Source organism: Ischnura elegans, chromosome 8 (assembly GCF_921293095.1).
Source record: "Ischnura elegans chromosome 8, ioIscEleg1.1, whole genome shotgun sequence".
Classification (NCBI taxonomy): domain Eukaryota; kingdom Metazoa; phylum Arthropoda; class Insecta; order Odonata; family Coenagrionidae; genus Ischnura; species Ischnura elegans.
In genome coordinates this window covers 90,831,267-90,852,391 of record NC_060253.1, presented here as the reverse complement: position 1 = coordinate 90,852,391, position 21,125 = coordinate 90,831,267, and the positions used below count along the sequence as shown (strand labels likewise).

General features: G+C 41.1%; 2 protein-coding genes across 5 annotated transcripts in view; one reads left to right on the top strand and one right to left on the bottom strand.

Moving 5' to 3' along the window:
- Positions 1-18,976, bottom strand: part of LOC124164529 (diacylglycerol kinase theta) — a 239,081-nt gene extending 220,105 nt beyond the window's left edge. For all 4 annotated transcript variants that reach the window (XM_046541887.1, XM_046541886.1, XM_046541888.1 and 1 more), the window contains exon 1: positions 18,773-18,976. In XM_046541887.1, coding sequence (XP_046397843.1) covers positions 18,773-18,812 — 40 coding nt within the window. In that variant the 5' untranslated portion in view covers positions 18,813-18,976. The remainder of the gene's footprint in view (positions 1-18,772) is intronic.
- On the top strand, positions 18,825-19,251 carry LOC124164455 (WAS/WASL-interacting protein family member 3-like). The gene is made up of 2 exons (XM_046541780.1): positions 18,825-18,830; positions 18,904-19,251. Exons 1-2 carry the CDS (start codon positions 18,825-18,827, stop codon positions 19,249-19,251), a joined length of 354 nt encoding a protein of 117 aa, XP_046397736.1.
- The last annotated feature ends 1,874 nt before the right edge of the window (positions 19,252-21,125 follow it).

The following is a 21,125-nucleotide window of genomic DNA, read 5'->3' as shown; positions in this document are numbered from 1 at the left end:
TTCCGCAAGAGTGACACGTAAGGGGGAAAACACGCACCGGTCAATGGCGTGCTGCGAAGGTGAAGACTAAAAAAAAACAAATGAGGGCGGGAATGACGTGAAACGGAAGTGCACGAACTTGGCTCACAAAAATGAGAGTGGCACGGTTCCACGACAGAATTAAAAAGCTTTTAATGGTGATTAAAAAAAAGCAACAGTGAACAGAGTGCAATTGAGTCAAATTAAATTTTTTGGGGGGGTCAGCGATTCACCTGAAAGGTATCAAGGATGACACCTCAATTCTACCGGACTCTTGTAAACTTGGGGTACGTTTCTCAGAGTGACGACCAGATCATCAATGAGGCTAAGATTCAATCAGCTGGTATTCCATGTTTTTTGCTTAGTACTTATAATTTTGAATTAAAAATTTTCATTTGAAAAGCGCAAAAAACAATTCACGGAATATAATTCTTATGATTTACCCCTGTGACTCAAGAGACAGTAGCCACTGCACCTCGCTCACACTATTTTTCATAGCTACTTCAAACTTCTATTTGTATCATTCCCGATTGCCTGCGAATATTTACTGATATTCGAACATTATAACTAATGCACAAAGGGTAAGAAAAGACTTAGCTGTTTCACAAAATAAATATATTTGCGACCGGTTTCGATACAACGTATCATCATCTGGCCAGATGATGATACGTTGTATCGAAACCGGTCGCAAATATATTTTATTTTGTGAAACAGCTAAGTCTTTTCTTAACCTTTGTGCATCATGAAGGAGTTTCACCATGTTACGCCAACCACCATCGCAATTATAACTAATATAAATTCTTGGTAATGCTTAAGAGGGTAACTATATTAAACTATCACGAACTGCAAAATTATTAAAAATTTTTAGCTCGAATGGCCTCCTGGCAGAAGTATATTATTCTCGTGATATATAACACAGATTTATCACTGCAGAGTTATTCTATTTCACAAACGTAAGAAATATTAAATTTTAGATTCCTAATTTTCATATTTCAATTCATTCATAAATTTTTTATTTTTAACGAATATCCTCAATAGAGTTATAATTATTCCGAGAAAATTTCCACGCCCTCCAGGCAAAATAAAATGGTGTTCGGTTTAGGTCAATATAAGTAAACTTGGAATGAATGGTAATTTAAAGTATCCCGGTATTATTCGACTCAGAGAAAATAATCAAAAGTCGTATGTTTATGGTTCATGTGGTAATGATAGCCCGTAATGGACTTAAGCGATGTAGTGGCGAGATGTAGAGCAATTTAGGTGGATCAATATGAAGGTTCAGAGGGGTGGAACCAATTTATGAAACCTAATTTTTTACTCAATAGTATATGAAAAAAATCCCTCAAAAAGACAATAAATTATAAAAACAGAAATTCTCTCATTTTTAGTATTTACCTAGGCTAACTGTAAATAGTGCTGAAATATCCGTTTTTAAATACCCTCATAATATTAAACCTTTCCCTTATCACAACCTCAAAATTTTAGAATGATCAATCAGTAAAATTTAAAATTACCTCATAAATGTGGATAATCGTCAAATGCATTCAATATCGTGTAATAACAAGGTCAGTCATTTCGCCCACGCAACAGCAGGAAGTGATCTAAATAAAAAATTCGACGGATGAACAGCCCTGGCGAGGGTCGTCCGCGGCGCCGAAACCGTCGCTTTCCGTTCTTCTTTTGTTCCAACGTTCTTTCACGACCAAGCACGCTCCACATTCCCAGAAACCCGACCCTCTCGCTGAATTCATTCGGGCACGCAACACGCGGAAGTGATCAAAATCGAAGATCCCACTGAAGAACATGGGAAAATGGGTCGGGCTCACGGCGTCTGCTGTATCGGAGACGAGGATTGTCCTTCTCCTCGGGTACCGATCTTCTCCTGTGTCAATTTCATCAGCATGTACAATTTGTTTAGGGAGACTGATTGTTTTGCCCAAGAGGGCTGCAAAGAGGAGGCCCAATTCCATCTCTTAGAAGGCTGATTTCTGTTTACACTTAGGTCGCATTTAAAACGGCTTTCAAAAATGTCCGCGGCGCGGTGATGAGTGCAATGCGATCCATTCCAATATTATGCAGTATAATGTTTGCCATTGCGAGGAGTAGCACTGAAAAGTAATGAATTTGATAGATCACATCACCACGTGTATAAATTTCGGTTTATGCCCCTAATTATACCTTATTTCTCCGTGAAACTCGGATCACTTTGTCCGTTAGCGACACGAGTGGTGACTTTTGTAAACACATTTAAATGCGCGGTTGGTGACCACACATTTAGATTGACTTGAAGATCCTCTTTTGAAATATTCGTGGTTTTGACTAAAAACGAATTCTTGTGATGATATCCTACTCCAAAAAAAAACAAGATTTTTGTTATAGCAACATTATTTCTACCCTAGGCTAGAAAGCTCTGAACTTAGCCGGAAATATCACCCCGTGAATAATCATGCAGCTCATGTTACATTACGAATTTAAAGTCAGTTTTATTACGTGATTACTCGTTCCATCTGGTAACTCAACCTCTATTTAAATCTTATTAGGGAATTTTGTATCTTTCTAGTGAGACCACCTATTGGTAAAATGAACAGTGAGCCAATTTTAGAGACTTTTATCATGATCATGAACATTGAAAATAATGCACTTGTAAGCTCTAATTCACTCCAGAGAAATACCTTTAGTCAAAAACATGGACCAGTAAAAATATGATCAAAAAATGATAGAAGCCTTCGGTAATTGAAGTTAGGCGGTTTGTTGATGATAGAATTGACGAATAATCTGAGAAATTGTCACAGAATAATCGGTGGGAGAGAATTCATTGTGAATCGCCATAATCCAATCACAGCTATTACAGATCTCCTATTCCATCAGACTCAAACATTAAGTGGGAATCATCCTGGAGGTAAAAATTATGTAAAAATTGTGCCGAGTAATGCTACAAGTTCTTGTGTCAAATCAAAACTGAAACAGGAAAAAAGAATCAGAAGGAAGAAAGTGAACCAGAAATCGAAAGCGGAAAAGGAGGGGTAAATTATACTAATCCTAGTATTTTAATAACCCTCACGTAAGCACCAATGCATGTAATTTACTCCAATGTCAAGGATGTCATGATTCCATGTTTGTTTCAAGTAAAGCGTAAGTAAAGTAAAATTAAAATAGTGTAACGGCGCGAATTTGTGCTCAATCTTCAAAAATAATATAGTGGTACGGTCCCTCTCACCTGATAAATCACTTAAAGAAACGAAGAATATCATCTGTGGAGACTTTGATACTCTGATAGGATTGCATAGGTTAAAACCCTATCCTTGGTCAAAAAGGGTTTTCGCAATTACAAGTGCTACACAGCTGCCTAGATATTATCACCACTTGTACGTTACTACAAACTTCGTGTTCTTCCGGAAGGCAATAGAAGTTCACTGCTACCTACGCCGCGGTGGTTTCTATGATAAAGTATAGGTCGTCAGCGAAATTTCCCAGTCATTATATCTCCCATGAGATGATATTGGTCATTGCAATCTTGCCAACCTTTAGGTAAGTACAATAAGTATGGTTACCCCCACCATCGCCTCAGGTTCTTACCCCGACCACTACTAAGCCCGTCAATATATGGACACTATCTACATCCTCTGCCCCATCCCCCAGTCCTATTACTCTCCCCCGCTGCCCCCTCATCCCCCAAAGCGCCCTCCTTCCCAGCTAAGCCGTCCTCCTCTTAAACCCGTCGTAATCACACCGCGTATCAAGGTGGAAGGGAGATGCTACTACGACGTGGAAGGGGTACACGGGTGCGTTTGCGAGTGGGGTTGAACCGCGATGCGGGAGTTGCACTCCAAGTTATCTCAATCCTCTATCCCTCTAGCATTCTACGTCAGGGTCCTCCGCTGCGGAGACTCCGAGTCACCGAGAAAAATAGATCGCATTGAACTGCGGATACAAGGGGTTGTGTTGGACTACTCGAGAGAATTTTGGGCCATAAAAAAACTTGACCTAGGTTGGCTTAGTTGCTGCACCCAGGATGCATCTAAGTTTAAGCATCCGTTCAAATAAAATTACTAGTTAACGCTCTTAGAGCTGAATTTATAATGTGCGGTTAGCGCTAACAGTAAGATGATACAGCCTTCCACTTTACCTGGTGGAGGCTGAAAGCTCTGGTTGGCTTGAAGTCTGACCTTATGAGGTAGTTATCAAGAACTCTCAATCATCTCCAAGAAAAAGTTAAAAGCTTTATCATATTATAGTTACCTTTAATCAGACATTATAAAACCGGCCCTAAGTGTCGCGGTCCTATTAATCGGCTTTTGCTTCTCGGCCGAAAGGTACCACGAGCCCATTTATTAGCAATGAGGCAGGTAATTCTTCAAATTAGGAATATTCTAGAAAGTTTGAAAATAAAATCAAGAAAAATTTTATAGTTAGAAATTAATATGATAAAAGTAAAATAAAAAACAGTATTTTGAAATACCGAACATTGACATTAGAGAATTTTTTCGAGCTTTATAATTAAATATCCTGGGAATTTCTTGCTAGTACTACTCCAAGACGGTGACACAAAGAGGGTTAATAGTATATTCCTTCTTTCAAAACACAAACCACCCATAAATCATGAAATTCATTTTAATGTACTTACAGGGTGCATTCTGAGATTAATGGAATTATTTTTTAAAGAAATTTATTGAACATATTTACACAAACACTTTTTTTTTTAATTCTTCAAAATTTATAAATTCTTCAAAATACTCTCTTGGGCTCCTAAATATTTTTTCAGCGACTCTGCCGTGACAGGTACGCGCCTAGGAAGGCTTCTTCGAGGACCTCTCGTAAGGTCCTCATCGCGACTGATTTTCTCTCTTCTATGGACAGAAAATGGGTTCATTTCAGGGCTGCCTTAATCTGAGGTAACAGAAAGAAGTCTGCTGGGGCGACTTCAGGAATATAGGGGGTTAGAGCAGCGTTTGAACCTCGCTTTTTTTCAGGAATTCATGTACTCGTAGCGGTTTGTGGCAAGATGAGTTGTCGAAATGGATTTTACAGGTAACGGAAAGGTCTCTTCTCGTCCTGATGACCCTTTATCGGAGTCTTTTCAGCACGTACATTTAAAAGGCAGCATTAAATGTCTGTCTATGAAAAACACATTCCTTTAAGACTACTCCTTTGCTGTCTAAAAGACATTGAGAACTGATTTCACTTTTGATTTGCACATTCTTGTCATTTCGGGCATTTACCTCTTCCCGGCCCGTATTAAAGGCCTAAAAAACCACCTCAGAGCTTGTGAGAAGGACGGATCAGAGTCCCCAAGCCTCGTGAATCATTTTGTTTGACTCCTCAAGAAATGTTTTTAGTTAATCACAAAACTTTAACTTTGATCGATTGTGAATTCCATTTTTTTCGTGACACGGTCGACGCGCAGAGGTTTACAATCACTAATATCCTGCCGTTTCCACAGCTTGGAGAGAACTGAAACTGGCTTTATGGTAAAGCTTAGCGTTGACCCCACCTACTCCAAGTAGTTTGATCCGAATCCAATCAATAGGAGCGGCGTAGATAATTCAATAGCATTATTTTCGGAATGCTTTTTGTAACTACTTTTCGGAATGTACGATAGCTTTTTTGTCTCTCGAGGGAAAAAACTATCTTTCTTGATTTTGGTATATGTCAAGAGAAATATTTACATATTCTTAAGCAAATGGCCATCCTAGTCTGAGTTACGCCATTTTAAGTTGTTGAAGACCAAAACACAAAAGAAGCTCTTTTTTATTTTTCCAATTCCCAGTTTCGTTAAGTGAATTTACTGTACGCAAAGCTGAAACAATGCAATTAGTTCCTTCTGAATTGAGGTGTTCTCATTTTGAAATCTAGATTGCTTCACTCTCAACTCGAAGAAAATGGGGCAGTTAATAAGACTCTAGTTGAATTGTGAGGGTAAAAATGAATTCGAAAATAGAACTTTGGTATGATAGTAAGACTTCATAATTGGCGAAATTAAACAATCGCGGATTCAACGACGCATGGAAATAAAATTGTACATTGAACAATGAGGTTTCCATTTTAAACACATTATCAATTACATCTCTAAATATTACAATTTTTGATTGACTTGGATAGCTATGCAATGTAACTGCATGAAGATGCCTAAAAGTGAATTCTTTCAATGGACTGCTTTCAAATTTTCAGCTACACAACTCACATGCCTGCAGTTCATCAACTTTTTACAGCAGCCAACATTTGCTTAGTTTAGGCAATCAAAAACATGGAGTTTTATGCGATGAATAAACATTTCCTTATGAAAGGTTTTATATCCAGAGAAACAGAACACAAGTTAAACGAATTTTAAGACAATATGTCCATAAAATTAATAACTGTTAATACCAATTGCATTAGTACACTCACAAAAAGTATGATACATAGTTGACTTCGAAAAGTTGAGAAAACGCTGGTTTATGCATTGCAAACTAAAAAGGGGAAACGTTTTTAATAAGAATAAAATTAGCATAATAGAGCCCTTTTTACTATTCTTCCGTCAAAATTAATGATCCGCCGTTGCATAACAAGTATGGTCATCATCAAGGTTATACTGAATTTAATTCTCTCAGAAGTCGAAGATAGACTAAGTACTCGAAAGGCTGTGTTTATAGAAAGGCCTTAGCGACGTTTACTGATTGGAAACTGCATAATTAAATACCATTAGTACTCAGCGGGAAAAGCAATACTTCTGCACCCCTACTTGTAAATTTTTAGTTCCACGAAGTGTACCTTACAACCCTTTCCGTTTGCCCACGACGCGACTCGAGGGGCAGTGCGTATATGTAGATAGGCCCCAAGTTTTTTATACCCCTAAAATGCACAATATGCCCGCGGGGGCGTTTAAATATTTCAACGCCAACTTCTTAACCAAATCCATCTCGAACCGTGCTCCGCAGAAATAAGAGTTCTATGCAAGTTGCATCGATACATATTGGTTAAATTAACGCCCATCTCCTTGCATTTTCCTCCCTGAATTTACTAAAAGCATTGTTTACACTACATATTTTCATAATGGTCTTTAGGAGGGAGAAAATAGTCAATGAAGGAACCCAAGAAGAGTAGAAGTGATGGAAGAGAATCGATGTAAACTAGCGTCTAGTATAGCAATAGCGACATTGCATGATCTCTGATCTACCAATCATCATAACTTCACAACATATGTCCTTGGATTGTTTGTATGCAACTCTCCACTCCTTTCATCTCGCTTTTTCAGGTTTAGGCATGTCCTTTGATACCTTTGATAGCTTATCCTACTCTACTAAATCTAGGCCTTCCTTGTCCAATCTTCTTGTCCTCTTGTCATTCTTCAGTTGTCTTCATCGGTACACGATGCCACATGATCTGATCGATTAGGTTACCCCGTCTTCTTAGGGTGTAAATAATTCCTACCTTTTTTCCAGTCATCTTAGTATTTCCCAATCAATCCCTCGGGCAATCCTTATGATATGTATCGTTCTTCTGTAGCACCACATTTCGAATGCTCCCAATCTTGACTCCTCTACTTCTATTACTGTCCATGCTTTGCTCACATAAGGATACGCTGTCCATGCTTTGCTCCAGATGTAGCACCTGATGAATTTTTTACCTTCTAAGGTTGTGTTCTCAGCAGTAAGCAGATTCTTCCTTATGCTGAATGCCCTCTGTCCTATTCAACAGGCTCTGTACTATATTTCTTTCCCGCTTCATCTATTGCTGGTGTCCTACACTCCTAGGTAGCAAAACACTTTCACCACTTTAAACTTGTTTTTCCTAGTTTAATGTTTGTCCCCTCTTCTATTTTACATCGTAATTTCAGCTGATATCTGCCAATTTTCCCTTCCATATTAATCATTCTTCATAAAATCCCTTTCTGTCTTGGTTCTCTATGACATCTGAGTCGCCAGAAAATCTCTAAGTTCGTTAAATAAGACACTGCAATATTTCCATTGAATTTATTTCCACACTAAGCGTGTCGTTGCAACAGCAATGTTTTCAAGTGCCTCCACATCCAACAAATCGTGTAGCATATCATACAAGACGTCTATATGTAATTATTCTTTCCCGTGCATTATGAATCCAGAAGCCTAATCTTAGATTTAATTGATGGCTTTATCAATGCAAGCATTAAGAATTACGGAGGACAGTGTACATCCTTGTCTTACTCATTTCCTTGAAAATCGACCGGATATTTTATCACACTTACTTATGTTCTCAGCTGCACCTATTTTTTGGAGCTTCCCCAATTCTTTTAGGCTAATCTACTGACTATTTCAATCTTAAAATATCATACGCTTTCCCGGCGAATATTTGATAAAATCTTTTCAGGTTTTGCACCGGGTAAGGCTGTTTAAGGCCAGCGTTTCAATGAGAAACTCCCTCATCGTCATCAGGGCTAAGGCTGACTAGTCAGTCATTAGTCTAACTGATCATTAATGGCTAGTCATCAGGGCTAAGTCGGTCTTAATCCTGATGAAAAGGAGGGAGTTTCTCATTGAAACGCTGGCCTTAAACAGCCATACCCGGTGCAAAACCCGAGAAGATTCTATCAATATTTCAATCTTACTTCAACCATCGCTGGCTACTTGCCTTCCTAAGCAACAAAACTATTCCATAATACAGTGAAACTTCTATTCATGGACACCTTTGACTTAAGGACATCATTCAATTTTCCGGCAGAAGGATATGCATTTGTATAAGTACCGAACCTCTATTATACGTATCCTCCCACTTACATACACGGACAATTTTTAAGGCACAATTTTACTCTTTTACGGACACCATCGCCATGGATTTTCCAGACCGATATTTGAGAGGTTATTTTAATAAAAGGATTTCATTCCGCTGGCTTAAATTCCTACGCTAAAATACTTGTTGGGTAATACCAAGCGAACAAATGAGGTTTTTTTTGGGTCGCCTTCGACTTACGGACACCTTTCACGTACGGACACATTTTTGAAGATAGTTGGTTTCCGCAAATGAGAGGTTTTACTATATTTCAATCTAAAAAGATCGTATGATATCTGGGTGAATACTATTGATAATATGTTCTCGGGTTTTGCATCGGGTAAGACTGTTCAAGGCCAACGTTTCGATGATAAACTCCCTCACCGTCATCAGGGCTAAGACTGACTAGTCAATCATCAGTCTAACTGATCAGTCATGACAAGTCATCAGGGCTAAGTCAGTCTTAGCCCTGATTGAGATAAGGGAATTTCTCATCGACACGTTGGCCTTCAAGAGCCTCATCCGGTGCCAAACCCGAGAAATTTTTATCTATATTTCAATCTTCCTTCGCCCATCGCTGGCTACTCGCCTTCGTAAGTAACAAAACTATCCCATAATATTTGTCAGGACCATGAAGAGTGGATATGTGGTCAAGTAGAGAGCCTTTGGCGAGGTCCATATCCCGGACGTATCTCCGCCAAGGCCCACCCCTTCCTCGGAGAGAGCAGCGTCTCCTCTAAGAGGAGGCCGACTCATTGATTCACTCACCTCGTGCGGCCTCGCCGAACCCAGATGGGAGAATAGGGGCGCGGCGGGAGCACAGGGGACGACTAGAGATGAGAATACAGCAACCATTGAAGCAAGTGGGTGCACGGCGATGTAAAATACACGCTGCTCTTTATTTCCTCGCTTAAGGCAGCTATACACGGTGAATGATCATGCGAATGATCATGCTGAATGACCACGCCATCATTCACGGGGTAATGCGAGCAAAAATAGAGCATGTTCTAATTTTCATTGAATGATCATGCGCATGACGGTTCATTCGCGAATTTTTCCGTTGTAAAAGGCGAATTATTTGAATTGCATAACCTTTCACCGTGCGAAGCGGCCTCAATGGAAAAATTCGCGAATGAACCGTCATGCGCATGATCATTCAATGGAAATTAGAACATGTTCTATTTTTGCTCGCATGATCCCGTAAACGATGGCAATGTGAATGATTTAATTCCAGAGCAATCACATAGAAGAATCATTTAACATGATCATTTACCGTGTGTAGCTGTCTTAAGATAACCACCATTAAACTTAGGGCCATAAGGATTTCCCCACTAACGAAGAATTAACCAAAGCTACACTCTATCTCAAAGCGGCGTAGTAAATAAAGGAAGACCAAAAACTATTGAAGTTACGGATTTAGCAATATGACATTCTAATTTACACGTGACGCAACCCCTTAAATTATTTTCCAGCTTTTGATTTTAGATGAACTATCCAGAAAGTATCATGGGACTTGTAGAAAAACACGCATTACTATCGACGAATGCAGTGAGCTCGAAGGAGGTTAAAATATAAGTAGAAATTGAAGAACCTGGGCGTCGATTATTGAGTGTGATTGCCACGGAATCGGCCCCTGTGTTAAACCGAAGTCGCTAAATCGGTGTTTCCACGCGAAGGTAGTATTGTTGGATAGGTGATGAAAGAGCTTATCTCAAACTAGGCCATAGGTGTGTTATTTGCACTCAGAGATGGGGGGGGGGGGGGGGGCAGTTCCTTTCCCTGGGACATCTACGGGAGTAGGAGTAAATTCACAAGCCTGTGACCTAGTCTGGGGGAGCTTTACCCTCAACTTTCTCAACTAACATCCGTGCTGCACTTAGTTTATACCAAACTAGGCCAAAGGCGGGAGGATTGCACTCAGTCAGAGAAGAGGGTGGGCAATTCCTATCTATGAGGCATCAACGGAAGTAGGAGTAAATTCACAGGCCTATGACCTAGTCTGGGGAGGCTCTACCCTCACCTTTATCAACTAACCTTCGTGTTGAAGTGCTGAATGGCTGCGCGAAATACCCACACTTCATATATGCTCTAATATCCTTGATTTTCATGATAATCAATACCCTCAATGGACTAATCTAATAAGCGGTGAGAAATTTAGCAATGCAGGTTGCATACGCTAAAATTTATAATAAGTGTGAGTTAAGTGCGGAATGTAACAGAAAAATATAAAATAATACAGGTTCCATAAGCGAGGAGTATCTGATGGGTGGGTGTCAGACAGGAATTACAGTTTTTCATCAAAGAAGTAGGGTGACGAGAACTTTTTTCCAAAAAGAACATTGAAAGTATAAATTCCTATTGCCTACTTGAAGACCTTTGTGATCAAGGCATTTTCTGAGTCTTAAATATTTTTTTACGTAGCATTGCATGCAAAATTATTAATATCCCGATTTTTATGGTATTTTATCGATCATAAGAAAATGACTTCCTATATTGCTCTTTACATCGGCTATCTATTGATTCAACCCATGTCAATAAATAAGTGCCGCTAAGACCGTACATTCTCATTACTATTTTCCACGCTCAGTGCAATGCTAAAGCCATTATTTATAAATCAGTAAAGAAAACAAACAAGTATAGTGAAACCTCGATCGATGAATTATGACACAAATTTTTTAAGGAATTGAAGTCTAAGGGATTATATCTTACGTTTAGAGGCCACTAATGTATTAGTTGGGCTCTCATAAATGAAATTACATCATCTAAAGCTTATCGAAATCCTCGCTGTTCAGCGCTTGCAGTCGAAACTAGCCACGTGATTGCTCCTCCCCGTTCCACGGGTCTCTTCTAGCATTCATAGGTTGGCCAAAAATGATTCCTAGTAAGGAACGTTCTTCCAGCGCTTACATTTGAACTCATTAACTCCTTATGGTCAAAGGAGAATGTTAATAATCCGGACTGCCTATCTGACGATTTGATTGTTGGATTATTCTTCCTCATAGAATGTTCCTCCAAAATCGTTAGAATATTAATGGCTTTGCCGAGTTTCGCTATTTAGTTGGGCCCTCTTCGCTTCTTTAGCGTTGAGGTGTTTTCCCCGTCCCATCCCTTACGAACCTATCGCACCCCAGAGGCGTCGACGTGCTCCTATCGCGGCGGCGCCTCTTTCCTTTTTCGTTCCTCTCCAGCCCCTCCCCGGGTGATCGGGCGTATAAGCCACGGGCTTGGTTCCCGGCCCCGGTGTGTTGTATCCCTGAAGGGCTCCCCTTGAGCCCTCAATCCAATCCGGACTGCCTAGGCTAAAATGAAAGGCAATTCCGCAAGGTGGCAGGGTAAAATAAAAAATAATCTGCCAGCCCTTGGAGCGATACATGCTAAAAACTAGGACCATCAAAATAAAATCAAATCACAGACATGTATAGTGATTCTTCTGAAATTTATGCATTGCTCTCCTAAAATATAATTCAGATTAGAGTGCGCATGATCAAGGCCCATCTGCACTTATTAACTTTACCAGATTTTTTCCCATTGATTATTTCATAGTGCGAATCGTGTCTTCACGAATTTACAATTTCCTCGTATCTATGTCAATCAATCAATTAGTTAACTTTTCATTCAATTTCACGCTTAATAGCAACCTCCCCGATCTTATTTAGAGCCTACTGCACCTTACCGCCCCACTCCTAATTAGGTACTTTCCGCTACCTCATAAAAGTGATTTCTCTATCAATTGCAACTAATTTTTTGCCATTATATACCTTCCTTATTGCCTTAACCCAATAATTTATTTCAAATTTTACCTGAGACTAAATTAATTGCCTGTAAATAAATTTATAATTTCTTCTATCCATGCTATTTTCAAATCAATACAAAAGTCACCACTCCTAATGGAAGGGGGGAATCGAAGAAAAGTCATAAATAGAGTAGCAACAACAGGTTATGATGCAACGAGCGTCACGCAAATAGCTAGAATTTTAGTGTGGACTTATTCATAAGTTATAACGCATCAGCCTTGCCCGTAGGTGCTGAGTTCACCACTCCAAGATTCATTTGTAAATTCTTTTACTCTGTCAATTTTTCACCGACTATTCCAACCTCTGTCTCCATAGTAACTATTCTTTGCACGGGGTAGTAACTAATTAAAGCGATTTATTGGCATATACATTATATTATACAGTTTTTAAATTACCTATATGTGGTTCGACGCTTACAATGCACACCTTTTTAGGGCTTTTATTCGTACGTAATAATAATAAGTCGTTAAAGTGATATCGGTACAGTGGACAATCGATCCGATTCCAGAGTAAAATCCTACATTCATTTTACTTCTAGAAATTTAACACCAAAATGCTTATCCCTTTCTCATTAGAAGATTTTCTCTACAAATTTCTCATGCAAACAAAATTGTTTGTATGAATTCTTTCCTAATCAAATTTGAAGGTTTGCAAGCATTTGAAGGCTGAAAACACCTCTGAGAGCTCATGCTCCTCATAAAAAATGTTTTAAAATATTACACTCTTATCTCTGCAAGCAAAACAAAGGCTTCTAGTTTATGGTCCATAACACACTCAAAAGCACACATTTTAGAATTAATCTAACTCTCAAGTCCATTCTCTGCCTTTTCTGCAGATGAGCACAAGTTTAGATAGTTATGTTTTATAAGTAATTAACCCATAGCTCAGTCAAAAAATTCTACATATGTGCATAAGTATTCTTTCAGAATACCTTTGAGAAATACTCGCAAAAATTAGATGAAGGAAGGATCATCATGAGGGAAGAATAAATGACTTCGTACACCGATATTGGTGCAGACGATACAACAGGAAAACGTGGTGGCCCCGTGCATATGGCTTTGGGGTATTGCTTATCCCTAGTCCCAATTCCAAGCAAAAAAGTCTCCAAGAATGAGATGGACCCATATCCTTAATTTTGATATCACATATCGGTGAACTACAATTGGGGAGAGATGTATCCGCTCATAACCAAACCAAACTTCTGGTCGAATCGGATGATGATGCCGAGTTTTGCAGCCTATATTTTAGAACAAAGGGGTGAAGCCCATAGCTGGATGAGTACAAGAAAGTTTAAGTTTATGGAAATAATGACAAATGTAATAATAATGTAAATTTATTTGCATACTTAAAAATGTGGTTTGTGCATGGATATCGGTGAATCGGTGGACGGGGATCCTAATTCCATGAAGGTTATTACATTCCGTCCACAAGACTCTCATTCTGAGTAAATTCTATAGGGAATAAACGATCGCACAAGAACAACGTGCCATTTTTTTATCCCTTTTTGCACAGAGGCCCTTTTTATTGAAAATAATTCCATAAATTCATGGTTATGTGCGAGATTTTATTTTGTTCACTATTGTGCAAGAATTTTGGAGATTTCTCCCAATCAAATGGAGGAGAAATGCGTGACTATACTCTCGAGGCACAAGCTACAACAACTAAGCAACGACTCCATCCTTGAATATAATTACGGTGATGGGTGAAAATATTATACATTATTAGAAAAGTAAAGCCCCTGAAAAAGACGCCATGCATGAACGGTGCATACGCAAATAAAATAAATTTTGGCAGTAATATTTTAGATCGAATTAAAGATGACTGGTCTATGTTCAACATTATATCTGTTTCGTCCTCTTTTTCATATTGTAGAGAAAAAATGTAGACGCTCAAAGAGGGAATTTCAAACTGAAATTTAAAGCAATTTTGTGACACGTACGAATTTCATCAGTGGATATTTTCATGCAAACATAGGTTTGGTGAGTCTTATGTTATGTGCTCAAATCTCGGACGCTGTCTTTTTTTTTAAGTGATAAAATGATAACATAAGTGAGTATATATTTAGGAAAAATAGTTGAGAATAGTCAGAAAAATTGGGAATATTACATAAATAATCTAACTAGGAAATGCAGAAGCTTGGTGATTGGTTTACATGATGAACTCGAATATTGTAGGCTTTATTGTTAATCAAAAGAAGCTAATTATGTTTAAAGATGAGTAAGCGGTAGTAAAAATATTCGAAAAAAAGTGGGATACTAAAATAATCCGGAATCGTGTAATGATTATCATAATTGAAAAATCTTAAGAGGGTCGCTGAGAGGCTATTGGTAGAATGCACAGTTAACACGGCTTTTTCGAGGCTGCCCGTGAAAAACTAAGTGTTCGTGTTAATGAGCATAAATACCAAATAAAACAGTGTGGTTTAAGAGTTGTCGTTTTAAATGGTTCTCTTGAGTGGTTATCGACGTACTTTACAATGCGTAAGAATTGATTTCTTATTTCATCAAGAGAGATTTCAAATGCGAATATTCAACAGAATATTTACGGACACCAGGTCGATAAATATTACAATGTTATTGACAATACAAAACTAATAGAGAATTGTAATGCTTAAAAATAAATTAGCAGTTATATTGCATGAATGCTCACAAATTCCCAAAATATTAGAGTTAATTAACTAAACAATGGCTAAATTAGTACAAGTGTTCGTTGAAACGATAAAAAGGCTACCTACGAAAACTGCTAAAGAAAAAATTTTTTTCGAGCACTATAATTTTCATTTTAGTTGAGAAAAAATAATAGAGGGAAATCTTTCTGACTGGATTGGGGATGAATTCGCCAATACGTTTACTTGAGAGACTATATCTGAGAGTCTGGTTGTGTATTTACTCGAGCATAGATTAGGGCACGTATTACATGGTCGCAGGGGAAATAATGCACAGCGATGAATGGATCGTCGTACTTGAAAAACGATCTGAAGCGTGGACATTGATTTAATGCTAGTGAGGGTAACCTCATTCGAATCATACGAGAAAGTTTCTGACACGCGTCCATTTCTGAGATTCATGTGAAGTGCGTATTTATTTTTAGGCACGCATTCGATGACTATTGGGTGAAATAATTTACAGCCATGAATTCACCGTCGTATTTGAGATCTACTAGGGCTGGGGCGTGGATATTGGTACGTGTCAGTGAGGGAACACCCGATGAAAATTTTAGTTCTAAGATTTTCGAAGAGAATACGGTGAATTGCGCAGGTTCATGAGCAATCTAAAGGGCGCACATTCGAGTACAATCCAGGGATATAACTTACTTCAATGAATTAACCGCCATACACGCTTGAAAAAATAACTATGTTGGTGCTTGGACATTGGTATGCATGTGAGAGGACACCCCATCCAAATTGTTCGTTTAAGATTTTCGATGAGAATAAGGCTAAGTGCGTACATTCATGGGCAATCTTAAGGGCGCACATTCGAGTACCACCATGGAAATAACCTTACATCAATGAATGAACCGCCATACACGCTTTGAAAAATAACTGGGTTGATGCGTGGACATTGGTATACATGTGAGGGGAAATCCCATCCCATTTTTGCATGAAGGTTTCCGACGCGCGTCGGCGTATCAAACATGAGGGTGTAGGGCAGGAGGGGAAGGGTGAGAGAGAGGGGGATGGGGGGAAGGAGGGAGGGGGGAGGTAGCCCGCAGAGCGGCAACTGCCTACTCCGTGCTCGCTACGTCCTTGCCCACATTGATCGGGGAGAACCGTAGGCAGGCGAGGAGTAGGGGCGGGGGGAGGGGAGGGGGAGAAGCTTTAATTTCCCACCCTCCCCACACACCCTTACCCCCTCAAACCCTCGCGTTCCCCTCCGCCCTCAACGCCAATGCCATTTTATGGAGAACCTCTCGTTCCACAGACATAGCATACGCGTCTACCTATGCTATATCCCCGTGACAAAAGTCAGCAGTCGGACAAGAAGCGGGAAAATGACACAAAATGCATGAATTTACGCGAAAACGAGGGAAAACCCTTTTCGCATCGAGGTGGGGAACGGGATCTTTTGAGGGGTTTTTCCAACGATGGCACGGAGAGTTAGCGTGGTAGGAATCTAGGAACAAGAGTAGCCCATTTTCTTCCGTCTCCCTACGAATTGAGATGGTTCATTATTTCGCTGGCCTAGGGGAGGAGAGGGTTGAAGTATTTGCCCCTGACAAGGGGTGTCGAGGGATTCTGGGGCAATCGCCCCAAGCGATAGCCCCCACTCCCAGCGTTATCTCCCCCCGGCGGGCAGTTCTGAAGGGGGCTAAAGCGCCCGGGACTTTTCATGGGGGTGGGGGCCTAACGCCCGGGTTCTTATAGTGACGAAAAATATGCACTATCTGATATTTCCATGACGAAACTAAATACGGAATCATTCATCTCAATATATTACTTACCGCTATTGCGGCAACAGCGATGCAAATAATTCGATCTCATTGGATCAGAGGTTTTCGCGGCGTTTCTTCACATTATTAACGGCTTTCGGGGATTCCTCCGCGTAGTTTTGTCTAAAGGCAACGACATTACTACGCGGAGGAACCCCCAAAACCCGTTACTAATCCTGTCTCTCACACAGTGCGTCAATCTAAAGGTTGGTTTGTACACTCGAAGGTAATTTTCACCCAAGACTAAGAGCCAGACGTAATCATTTTACATATCCAGGTTAGGGGGCCCAGTTTTTATCCCTGGGTCACCTCATACGCCGAGGAGTTTGCTAAGGGTTCCGATGATTCAGGCGAGAATTGAACCCCGAACCTTTCGGTCAGTAGCCAAATTATCTTCCTGCCAGGCTACATCGCTAATCTGAAGAATATTCTCGGGAAGAATATTCTCGCGTTCTTTCACACTGCTCTCCTTATTGCTATTTCCGACTGACTTTCCCCAAATATATTTTTTGCGTTTTCATATCGCATGAGAGCTCAGACCCATTTGATATGTGTTAGTGCAACTAATGCAACATGAAGTTTTTCATGTAAAATATGACCAGGAGACAGTTGCCTAATCCTGAAATCACTGTGCAAAAAAGTCAGCGTAAATTTCCAACCGTTTCTTTAGTCGCGAAAAATACGTACGGGAGGAATAAACACATTGCACCCTTGTCTATGAAGTTCGTCAGCATTTTTTATCACTTCGCCTATCCTTGATTAGTGCAAGTACATCATGATCTATCTAAATCCCTACAAATTATCAGGACCTACATTCGCCAAATTCGACCAACATGCGCAACATTTGGTATAGAAGCTTGCTTCCATGTATTGAGATTTGGCACAAAAACGCAATATACGGCGGTTATTTTTTTTCACCCTACTCACGACATGGAGCAGTCCCCTACCATCGGCAACACTGTCTTGAAGAGACAACGTAATTGTTTAGCCGAAGGGTCAGCTCTCGTCGTAAGTCTCTGAGACATACCCAGTCTAGATTACTCTGTAGGGCTGAAACCATTTTATCGTCGTGAACTGATTTGGAACGCAGTAATTCGAAAGCTCGTTCACACATATATTAGGGCGTCATTAGGGTTGGTGGACGGATTTACCTTAGCAAAGAAAGGGTTGACACATTTTTTAATGAAATAATAATCACGATGATCCATTTCGGGGTGGGATTGTCATCATATTTGTTTCCACCACTCATGAATCACATTTAGATAAAGTGATCCAGCTCCAAAGAGTGATGCGTTACACAGTGGCGTAGCCAGAATGGGGTCTAGATGTTACACCCCTCCCACCTCCAGGGCCGAAATCAGTTCCCAATATAAGCTTGAATTTGAAATTTGAATTCGATTTTTTGTAATAATAATAAATATGCATCATTTACTTTTTCCTGTGCCATAATTCTTGTTGATGAGTTTCTTTTAGAGAGCTGTAGTCATGAAGGAAGAGCTCAAAATTGTTTGAGACGCTAATTCGTGAAATTTTGTCATAGTTATTATGGGCAAAAAGAAACTTTTCGCACAAGAAATAATGCGCCTTACTGCGATCATGATTTATGCTTGAAGATGATGCACCTGAGTAATATCGTCATTGTAGTATGATGGATTTTGTTTTCTTTTTTGTAGTTAATGAGGTTAATTTTGCCACTAAAAGCCATTTTTTTTAAAGCCCTGATGCCAGTGTCAGGCTACGCCACTGCATTGTTGGAAGAGAGGAAGGAAAGAAGACAACAAAACGAAATGAAATGAAAAATCCGGGCTAACCTTCGCAAGTGTATCCTTGCTGTATGAGGCCCCAGAGCATGTCTGTGCAGTGATGGCAGTAGGTGGGCTTGTGGAAGGTCTTTTTGGAGAACGTATGCCCATGGTGAGGGTAGTGATGGGTGTTGGGACAGGGCCCTGGAAGGCCCCCGGAGGCGGCGGTCGCGGGGGCGGACGTCGGGGCGCCTCCCCCCGGCACCGCGGCGCTGCCCCCGCCGCCCCCACCCTGCTGTCCGCCCCCACCGCCCCCGCTGGACGAGGAGGAAGACGACACGCCTCCTCCTCCGCCCCCGCCGCAGGACGCCATGGCGGCCAAGCCGGAAGACAGAAGGAGGGACAGGGGTCCCTTGCCACCAGCCTGCTTCTTCTTGCTTCCTCCCCGCCTCCGGCGCCTCCTGCGGCCTCCCCCACCACCTTTGCCTCCGCCTCCGCCCTCCTCCTCCTCCCCTTCCTCTGCCGCCTCCTCCGTCTTACTCCCCTAAACGGCAAACAATCCCTCGATACGTCAACGGTTATAACAACAATAACAGCAATAAATACTCGAAATTATTCCATCCAAATCCCCCGAATACATAAACAAATGTGTATGTGTAAGGGGATGTTCACCTGACAACACAAAGATGACGAAAAATTACGACGGATTGGGGAGAGAAAAGAAAAAAAAATATTTGAACACCAAAAATTTACTTATGCAAAATAAATAAATATATATTTATATATTTCCATACGCGTGTGGGTCTAATTAAGCGTGTATCCGTGAGTGTACGTTATGCTCTTCCACACGGTCCTCTTTTATTATTTTAATCCCCAGAAATATTTTAATTCCTCAATGTCCACGTCTTATTATTCCGTCGAGAGAAGGGGATGGTTATGCAATTTCCTCAAAACCTGTATCCTGGTGTCTCTTCAAAGAATCCCTCTGAATTACGAGGTTAGCTTTTTTTATTCCCTTTACTATCCGTTGCTTAATTCCCTTCGAGCTCTCAATATCTCACGAGGAGGAGGAGGTCCGTTCGTGTGGTAGGAAATGAATGATAATTCTTCTCACTTCAACAGAGGCGTATTCTTTTTCCTTGGCGGGGGATAATTTGACAGGGGGTTGAACCTTTTCCTAGGTGAGGGGGCGGAGGAGCGGAGAATAGCGTGGTTTTTGGGTGTGGAGTACTGGAACAGATTTCCTTCGATGAAACCCTTCCTTCCTCGATTCCTTCTAACATATATATTCTTTTCAGGAAAGATTATGCTCCCCCCTCCAAAGTCACACCTCCGGAGCACCGAAAAAATATCCCGGAAAAGAATTTTTCACCAGAAATAACACACTTCCTTCTCTTCTCCACCTGAGGATTGCTATATACACTGAAATATATTTTTATATATATGTATCGTACATGTATATATCCGGGGTATGCTTTTCTGAACCCTCTCACACACTTTGAAAGAAAGAAAGATTCCTTTTTTTGCCAAACCTATCCTCTCCTTCTTCCCCAGGAATAATTAGAATAACGTGACGAGGAAAAAAAATAAATAGATCACTGCTCGCTGCACTTGTTCCTTTTGTATATATATATAATACGTCGGCGGTTTATTTATAAATACTATATACACATATAAATATGCGAATATTTATATGTATATATACGTAATATATATATTTTTTCCTCCTCTTTCGAAAGAACAATATTTCGCACGAAAGAAGGCTGCACCTCCTTCTCTCTTCTTTTGTTTCGCGTGTGAATCTCTTTTACAATGCGCCCGACATCACTCCCCACCACGACTGCACCACCACTTAGCCGCTATGTCACCTCGCGGAGGCCGGCTTCGCCCGCGGGGGCCATCTCGGTCATCGGGAGCAGCACAAGATGATGATGATGCTGAGGCGGCGGTTCGGGCCTTTGGACGGCCTCCGGCCGCCCCACGATTCGACACCAGGAGGACCGGCGGCATAAGGTTCAGTAGGCCGCCAAACGTGTGGGGACGCCGCGGGGGCCGGCGGCCCGGGAGCTGCTGGGCGGTGCTGCGAGACAGAACCGGGAGGCCGGGACGTCCTCCGCGGGCAACAACACCGGCGGCGGAACCTCCGCTGGTTGGCCACCCGTCAAGGCCGCCGCTCTCCGCGGCCCCGCAGCCGAACACGGGCGGTGACCGCCCTCTGAGCTCGAGCAACCTCCACCCGTGGAAGGCGCTGGGTGATCCAACATGGCGGCCGCCGCGCACGACGCCACCGAGGCCGTAGCGCCGTGGCTGTGGAGGGTGCACCCCCGCCCGCCTGTGGCGAAGCTCGCTGGGCTGGTCGCTGCGACGTTCCTCGGTGTCCTCCGTGCACCAGCTAGCAGCGTGCATCGTGCATCGCCCCCGC